Source organism: Gadus macrocephalus, chromosome 16 (assembly GCF_031168955.1).
Source record: "Gadus macrocephalus chromosome 16, ASM3116895v1".
Classification (NCBI taxonomy): Eukaryota; Metazoa; Chordata; class Actinopteri; order Gadiformes; family Gadidae; genus Gadus; species Gadus macrocephalus.
The window spans coordinates 6,398,409-6,407,307 of NC_082397.1; the positions used below are offsets into that span (position 1 = coordinate 6,398,409).

Consider the following 8,899-nt stretch of genomic DNA (forward strand, 5'->3'; position numbering starts at 1 on the left):
GTTAGGGTTGAGTGATAGTGGGTGGAGTAAGGGTTGAGGGTTAAGGTGAAGTAAGGGTTGAGGGTTAGGGTGGAGTAAGGGTTGGGCAGTTAGGGTGGAGTAAGGGTTGAGGGTTAGGGTGGAGTAAGGGTTGGGCAGTTAGGGTGGAGTAAGGGTTGAGGGTTAGGGTGGAGTAAGGGTTGAGGGTTAGGGTGGAGTAAGGGTTGGGCAGTTAGGGTGGAGTAAGGGTTGAGGGTTAGGGTGGAGTAAGGGTTGGGCACTTAGGGTGGAGTAAGGGATGAGGGTTAGGGTGGAGTAAGGGTTGGGCACTTAGGGTGGAGTAAGGGTTGAGGGTTAGGGTGGAGTAAGGGTTGAGGGTTAGGGTGGAGTAAGGGTTGGGCACTTAGGGTGGAGTAAGGGTTGAGGGTTAGGGTGGAGTAAGGGTTGAGGGTTAGGGTGGAGTAAGGGTTGGGCACTTAGGGTGGAGTAAGGGTTGAGGGTTAGGGTGGAGTAAGGGTTGAGGGTTAGGGTGGAGTAAGGGTTGGGCAGTTAGGGTGGAGTAAGGGTTGAGGGTTAGGGTGGAGTAAGGGTTGAGGGTTAGGGTGGAGTAAGGGTTGGGCAGTTAGGGTGGAGTAAGGGTTGAGGGTTAGGGTGGAGTAAGGGTTGGGCAGTTAGGGTGGAGTAAGGGTTGAGGGTTAGGGTGGAGTAAGGGTTGGGCACTTAGGGTGGAGTAAGGGATGAGGGTTAGGGTGGAGTAAGGGTTGGGCACTTAGGGTGGAGTAAGGGATGAGGGTTAGGGTGGAGTAAGGGTTGGGCACTTAGGGTGGAGTAAGGGTTGAGGGTTAGGGTGGAGTAAGGGTTGGGCACTTAGGGTGGAGTAAGGGTTGAGGGTTAGGGTGGAGTAAGGGTTGAGGGTTAGGGTGGAGTAAGGGTTGGGCACTTAGGGTGGAGTAAGGGTTGAGGGTTAGGGTGGAGTAAGGGTTGGGCACTTAGGGTGGAGTAAGGGTTGAGGGTTAGGGTGGAGTAAGGGTTGAGGGTTAGGGTGGAGTAAGGGTTGAGGGTTAGGGTGGAGTAAGGGTTGGGCAGTTAGGGTGGAGTAAGGGTTGAGGGTTAGGGTGGAGTAAGGGTTGAGGGTTAGGGTGGAGTAAGGGTTGGGCAGTTAGGGTGGAGTAAGGGTTGAGGGTTAGGGTGGAGTAAGGGTTGAGGGTTAGGGTGGAGTAAGGGTTGGGCAGTTAGGGTGGAGTAAGGGTTGAGGGTTAGGGTGGAGTAAGGGTTGAGGGTTAGGGTGGAGTATCCTACCTGAGGCGTAGTAGGGGCAGCGCTGGCAGTGGGCCCCCCAGGCTTTGCCCACGCGGCTGCAGCAGCAGATCTGCTTTGTGATGTTCTTGAGGATGGGGAGCGAGCAGGAGGACGGACCACTGCCCGGCCCAAGCACCCGGTAACACTGGCCTTTCTCCTCCGATATCACCCTCTGGGCTGTGGGGAGAGAGGGAGGACGGAGGGAGAACCGTATTAAAACACTGTCTGGACTGGACAGCGGCTTGCTCTTTATCCAGGGGAGAATCGGGATCGACGTGCATTAATCATTCCAAAGATTCAGCCAGTCAACACAGAGACCAACAAGACACCACGCCAGACGAGACAAGATGCGACTTCGATGTCACAGCTCGACGTCACCAGGTTCAATTCAAAAAGCGTGGACATGACGTCACATTTGAGCGGGAACGCCACCATATAGGACAGCCAGACTCATGCATTCATGCACCACATGACACATGAGAACACAAAGACAGAGTACTCAGAAGTACCGGCGCCAGGCAGTTGGGAATCCCAGCATGCCGAGCATTGTAGGAGGGAGAGGGTGGAGCTACTTATAGAAATGGGAGGGGCTACTTGCAGATGGGGGAGGAGCTACTTACAGATGGGGGAGGGGCTACTTACAGATGCAGATTCCGTGAGATGCATCAAGAATGAACCCCGCCCTGCACACACAGCTGTAGCTGCCTCTAGTGTTCACACACATACCATGTTCACACACACCGGGCTCCTCACACTCATTTACATCTACACACACGCACACACACACACACACACACACACACACACACACACACAGACACACACACGCACACACACACACACTCACACACACAAAAACACCAGACACCATGCACCATATACACCATACACACACAAACACCATACATCATGCACCACACACACGATACATCACACGGGCACACACACACACACATACACACACGCACACACACACACACACACACACACACACACACACATACACACACACCATATGCACCACACAGACAACATGCTCCACATGGAAACACACACCCCATGCACCTCACACAACAACACACACACACAAACAAACACACGCACACACACACACACACACACACACACACACACACACACACACACACACACACACACACACACACACACACACACACACACATCAAGCAACCCACACACACACAATACACAAACGTCATGAGTTAGCTAGCACTAGGCTTTTGGGGGGGGGGAAAACTTGATTGAGTGTTATGTAATATCGTGATTTTTTAACATGTACTGTTAATGTATAATCTAATGTAATTATGTAATGTTATGTTGGAAATGTTATATGGTTCTAAGATGTCAGGTTATCATGTAATGTAGTAACTTATAACATAACAGCTAGCTAATCTTCACTACTAGCTGCAGTAGTGTGTGTGCTTGTGTGTGTTGTGGAATGTGTGTGACTCACCAACACACTCTGTTCCATTGACTCTGTGAAAGCCAGGCGGACAGCTGCTGTTGCCTTGGTGACCTGAAATGAATCTTGATTATTGATCAATTCGATCAGGGGAGAAAGTGCCTGAGATAGGTCAGATGGAAATCAAGTCTGTGTGTTTGTGTATTTGTGTTTGAGAATGTGTGTGTGTGTGCCACAATGTGTGTGTGTGTGCGCGCGAGTGTGTGCCTGTGTATGTGTGTGCATGTGAGTGTGTCTGCATGTGTGTGTGCGCGTGTCTATGTGTGCGGATGTTTGAGTGTGTATGTGTGTGATTTGTGTGTGTGTCTGTGTGTATGCGCCCACATGAACGTGGGTGAGTGTGTCTGCGTGCTTCTGTGTCTGCATGTTCACCGACGTGTGTGTTTTTGAATGGGTGTGTGACGCGTGATTTTGTGCGTGTGCGCGTATGAGTGCGTGTGTGTACCTGAGTGGGGGGGACAGAGAACACACTCAGTGATACCCCAGGCTTTCCCCACCCCCCGGCAGCACGTCTCCTTGCTCCGCAGACCAGGAAGAGGTGAACCACACTGCAGACAGACAGGTACACAGAGAGAACGACAGGTTGACACATCGACAGACGGGATAGAGAGATTGATAAAGAGATAAAGAAGACAGACTGATGGACAGAATCAGATAGACAGACAGACACAGTGACAGGAAGACAGACAATAAGACAGTGAGACAGACAGATAGAATGACAGGTCAAAGGACAGGCAGAAGGGTTAGAGACAGACAGACAGACAGACATCAGCCATCTTGTCACCTGGTCTCCATGGAGATGTGCTGCGCCTCACCTGTTTGTCGGTCACCTGTCTGAAGCAGTATTTGAAGCCTGATTGCTGGGTGTAGGTTCCAGCCCCCCGCAGGGTCTGGGCCTGGACCCTCAGCCCTGCAGGCGCCGGGGGTCCCGCCTCGCTCTGCTGGCCAGGACCGGACCCCAACACCTGGGTGAGTTCATCAAATAGTTTATAAAAGTTAATAAATAAATTCTCTTAAAATGTATTTAAGAGATTCTCAAAGAGTTCTAAAACAAATCGTTTATTATTAGGAGTTTATAAAATATGAACGTTTTTATTTTTAAGAGTTTATTGATGACTTTATTAATTAGGTTATAAAATAGTTTATAGAGTAGTTTATGAGTTTATTCAATCGTTTGTAAAGCAGTTCATTACATAGTTTCATAAAGAGTTTATTAAAGAGTTTATTATATAGTTCATAAAGAGTTTATTAAACAGTTTGTAAAAGAGTTAAAATAAAAACATTGTGTGTGTACCTTCACCACCTGGGTTATTTTAAGGCTGGCCTGCAGGGGGTGCTGTGTTCTCAACCTAGTGGCGCCTGGAGGCAAACACACGGCACATTATATTTTATTTAACCAGGAAGCTCAAAGTGAATATCTTTTGGGTCTCTTTGTGAGTCTGGTGGTCCGTGCTCGAATGCCCGGGAACGTCTACCACCCGACAGCAATGTGAACAGTTGATAGCCCGGGTGGCTGAAGTCTGTCATGATCTGTGCGTTCCTAAAGCATCATGGGTGGGAGAAGCCTTGCACGGAGGGAAGATGGCATCATATGCAGCGCTTCAATTATGTTCACGGAGGGTCGGTTTAGGTCACGAGGTAGAGCAGTTGTCTTGTAATCGGAAGGTTGCTAGTTCGATCCCGAGCTCCTCATAGCTGAGTGTTGATGGGTCCCTGAGCAAAGCACTTAACCCTCACTGCTCCTGACGAGCTGGTTGTTACCTTGCATGGTTGACTCTGCCGTCAATGTGTGTATTAAACGCTTTGGATAAAAGCGTCTGCTAAATGTCCGTAATTGTTCACCACTTGTCTGATCTTGTGATCAGAAGTGGAGTAGCTGCTGTATTGGGCAGTATTTCAGAGAGAGGTTGTTCTCTTAAAAGTGGGTGAGGGTCTTGGCCGCGATGCCAACATGATTCTTTGATGAACAAAACAGAGGAACTTGAAACAGGAGACTGTCACCACCTCTGCTCCAGCGATGTGTGCGGGTCGTGACCGTGACCAGCTGTCAAGGGCAGTATTAAGACCCAGGATCCTAAGCTTGGGTACGAGCTTAGCGGGCTACCATAGTGTTGAATGCTGCGCTTCAGGTTTCATCATCCAGGTGGGTTTCAGCTTGCCTGATGTCATTGGGAGCTTGTTCCAACATTGTTGAGCCAGGACAGCAAACAATCTTAGTTGAACGTCAGCTGAGGGAACTCGTAGTGAGGGGGTAGCAAGCCGTTTGGCCTTCATGGAGCGTAGTATAGGTGGGATGTATGGTTTGACCATGTCCTGGATGTTGGATGGGTCGAAGCTGATGCAGCACAGTAGCCAAGAACCAGTGACTTGATTCAGATTTGATTCAATTGTTACGAGCTGTAGGTCTGGTGAGCAGCGTGTTGTAAGTACTTCGACACCCGCACCCCATTAAGAGTTGACCAGGACACAGGCACACCTCTGCCCCCGTCCCCTGACTCTGCGGTCTGTGTCCTGCCGCTAGAGGGTCAGTGTGTCCTTGTCACGACGCAACAGATGTTAGTGTAACATCCTGGCCAAGATAGGCAGCAGCAAGGCCTTACACATACAATTATATAATGTATATATGCAAAAGTACAAAAGAGAATGCAATCCCGAAAGAGTGTGGGAAAGGTCAAACCTACCTCTTACTGTCTGCTCCTCTCTTATTGGACGGCTCTGCAGAGGGAGGAGGTATTCTGACTGGGTCCGCACCTGATTGGCTCCTGGCGAGGGGGCGGGACCATGCTGGGTAGGGGCGGGGAGCTGGCAAAACTTCCCGGTGAAGGAAGGAGGACAGAGACATCGATCTCTCTGGACACACACTCCCCCGTTGTTACAGAGAGGACACACAGCTAGCAGGGGAGGAGACATGAGGAAAGAGGAGAGAGGAGACAAAAGAGGATTACTGACATTGCAGCAGGTCGTGGCATCTTCTACAAGCCTATCAGAACCTGATCGGGTCATCTGAGCCCAAGGCATTCACGGTCAATTAAATCAGACGTGCTTTGTGTGTCCTCTGTATGAGTCATGGGATAGACGGGCAGGTAGAACTTTTCTGACAGCCATTCACTCTCCACCACTAGCCGGGCTACCGCCCAGTCAAATTGGGTTACAGTACTGACTGACTGGTTTATCAGTACGTTTCACTGTGTAGTTAGAGTACTAAGGGACTGGTTCAACTCTTTGTCACACCGAGTAGGGTTACAGTACTGGGTGACTGGTTCATCACTATGTTACAACCAGCAGAGTTGCAGTACTGACTGACTGGTTCATCACTATGGTGCAACGGGCAGAGTTACAGTACTGAGTGACTGGTTCATCACTATGGTGCACCGGGCAGAGTTACAGTACTGACTGACTGGTTTATCAGTACGTTTCACTGTGTAGTTAGAGTACTAAGGGACTGGTTCATCACTATGTTACAACCAGCAGAGTTACAGTACTGGGTGACTGGTTCATCACTATGGTGCAGCGGGCACAGTACTGACTGAATGGTCTTATGGGTGTGTAATTAGTGTCTTGACAGTGTTGGTTTGTGTGTGTGTTTGTGTGTGTGTCTGTGTGTGGGTCTGTGTGTGTAGTTAGCATTATCGTGCATTTAGCATAGTGTGTGTGAAGTGTGTAGTTGCTGTGTAGTGTATGTAGTGTGTTTAGTATGTAGTTAATGTGTGTAATGTGTTTAGTGTATTGTCCTGAGGTTTAATGTGTTGTTAAACCCAAGTGTGTATAGCATGTGTTGTATGCAGTATATAGTGTGGGTTACAGCAGGTGTATGAGAGGAAGCTGTGAACAGGATGTTGTGTAGGGGCAGTGATCCCTGGCCCGGTCCCTACTCAGTGGCACTTCCCTTCCGCCCTTTCAATACCAGCGGGCATGAGACATTAAGCAAACACTGCCAGAGGAGAGTCTTTACACAAACCTTTTGACCCTGATGTAGCCTCCTTAACCTTCTGCTCCTTCTCCTCTCCTCTCCTCTCTCCTCCCTCCCCTATCTCCTCCCCTCTCCTCTAGCCTCTCCTCCTCTCTCCTCCTCTCTCCTCTCCTCTCCTCTTTCCTCTCCTCAATCACCCCTCCCCCCTCACCTCTCGCTCCTCTCTCCTCCCCTTCTCCTCTCTCCTCCCCTTCTCCTCTCTCCTCCCCTTCTCCTCTCTCCTCTCTCCTCCCCTTCTCCTCTCTCCTCCCCTCTCTCTCCTCTCTCCTCCCCTCTCCTCTCTCATCTCTCTCCTCCTCTCTCCTCCCCTCTCTCACCTCTCTCCTCCCCTCCCCCCTCTCCTCTCCTCTCCTCTCTCATCTCTCTCGTCTCTTCTCTCCTCTCCTCAGTCATCCCTCTCCTCTCTCCTCTCCCCTCGCTGCTCTCTCTCCTCTTCTTCATCCTCTCCAATCTCCTATCCCCTCACTCCTCCCCTTTCCTCTCTCTCTATTCCCCAGTCTCTCATCACTCTACTCCCCTGTCTCTTGCCTTCTTATCTTCGTTCCTCTCTCTCATTGAACTTTCATCCTCTCCTCCCCTCTGGTTTACTTACTCTCCTGGCTCTCTGAGTAAAGGAGAGGAGAAGAGAAGCCTCTCCTCTCCTTTACTCTCCTCTCCTCTCCTTTAGTCTCCTCTCCTTTACTCTCTCTTCTCTGTTCTCCTCTCTCACCCCTCTCTTTTCTCTCCTACCCTCCCTCCCTCTCCTCCTCTCTCCTCTCTTCTCTGTCCTCTCTTTCTCCCACCTTTGACCCTCCTCTCTTTTCCCAAATATGTATATTTATGTATTACACCTTTTAATGTACATTCGGGTGTGTGTGTTTATGTGTTTAGTGTGTGTATGTGTGTCTGTGTTTGTCTGTATTTGTGTTTGTGTGTGCGTGCATGCATGCGTGTATTCTTGCATCACTCCTGGTGAAACATGACATCATCAGCCAAATATCTAAGACCAAGTGTCCCTGTGAGTCCACAGCTTTCTGTGTGTGTGTGTGTGTGTGTGTGTGTGTGTGTGTGTGTGTGTGTGTGTGTGTGTGTGTGTGTGTGTGTGTGTGTGTGTGTGTGTGTGTGTGTGTGTGTGTGTGTGTGTGTGTGTGTGTGTGTGTGTGTCTGTGTGTGTGTGTGTCTGTGTGTGTGTGTTTATTGAATGTGCGCTTGATGTGGGGTTGTGTTTTTCATTGAAAATGAATCACATATGCCAACTGTAAGCACCTTTGTATCTCTTTCTCTTTTTCTCTTTTTTCTCTGTTATACTCTCTCACTCTCTCTTTTTCACTCCCTCTCTCTCTCATACATTACACACCCTTACATGCAAACTACTATTGTTTTTTTAGCACTACACACATCACTACATGCTGTTACACAACAGTTACACAATGTAGCATACTGTAAAACACTGTTGCACAATGTTGCACACACACAGTTATAAACATACTAACACACACTGTTAAACTCCGAACCACACTGTTGCACAGTATTTAACACTATTACACACATGCTGCTACACACTGTTACGCACCACAACAGACGGTAACACACGTTACACACTTCAACACACAGACAAGCTAAAATACAGATGGACAGGTGAACAGGTAGACAGGCAGACAGACAGGTAGGCAGAAAGGTAGTAGTAACTTACAGACTCTGAAGGCTGACTGTGCTTCTCCTCGGGTGCGTGAGTGTGTCCTGTGAGCGCGCGTGCGTGTGTGAGCGCGTGTGTGTGCTGGGCAGAGAGGTGAGGTTCCCAGCAGAGCAGTGGTTAACACAGCCGTGCCGAGAGCACAACACCTGGCAGGTGGTCTGGGCCACGCCCCCCCTGGCCCCTCACAGAGAGAACACACGCCCACAGCAAGATCACAGCCCGCAGGGCCGCCCATGCTGCCGCAGGGGCCGCAGAGGGTCCGCAGGCCTGATGGAGTTGCAGTGCATTAATAAAACCCAGCAAGCCCTCTCTCTACCTCCCTCTATCACTCCCTCTCCCTCTCTGTTGCAGGCAGAGTGACTGTTGGTCTGTGTTCCCCAAAATGAGAAAGAAAATGCTTATGAGGGAGGGAGAGAAGGAGAGAGACAGAGAGAGAGAGAGAGCTAGAGGCGGTGGGTCCATGACACACTCCCTGTTTTGTCCTCGTGGTTTT

The 8,899-nt window shown here is 49.7% G+C and overlaps 1 protein-coding gene across 6 annotated transcripts in view; it reads right to left on the bottom strand.

The window, feature by feature from the left end:
* Positions 1-8,853, bottom strand: part of LOC132474906 (latent-transforming growth factor beta-binding protein 4) — a 25,756-nt gene extending 16,903 nt beyond the window's left edge. For 3 of the 6 annotated variants that reach the window (XM_060075813.1, XM_060075812.1, XM_060075809.1), the window contains exons 1-8: positions 8,404-8,852; positions 5,443-5,652; positions 4,056-4,120; positions 3,577-3,726; positions 3,207-3,309; positions 2,753-2,815; positions 1,921-2,043; positions 1,279-1,455 (exon numbers count right to left, since the gene is read on the bottom strand). In XM_060075813.1, the coding sequence (XP_059931796.1) occupies positions 1,279-1,455; positions 1,921-2,043; positions 2,753-2,815; positions 3,207-3,309; positions 3,577-3,726; positions 4,056-4,120; positions 5,443-5,652; positions 8,404-8,641 (1,129 nt within the window). In that variant the 5' untranslated portion in view covers positions 8,642-8,852. Of the gene's footprint in view, positions 1-1,278; positions 1,456-1,920; positions 2,044-2,752; positions 2,816-3,206; positions 3,310-3,576; positions 3,727-4,055; positions 4,121-5,442; positions 5,653-8,403 lie in introns of all 6 variants that reach the window. The other 3 variants (XM_060075814.1, XM_060075810.1, XM_060075815.1) reach the window with 3 other exon arrangements.
* Between the last annotated feature and the right edge of the window lie 46 nt (positions 8,854-8,899).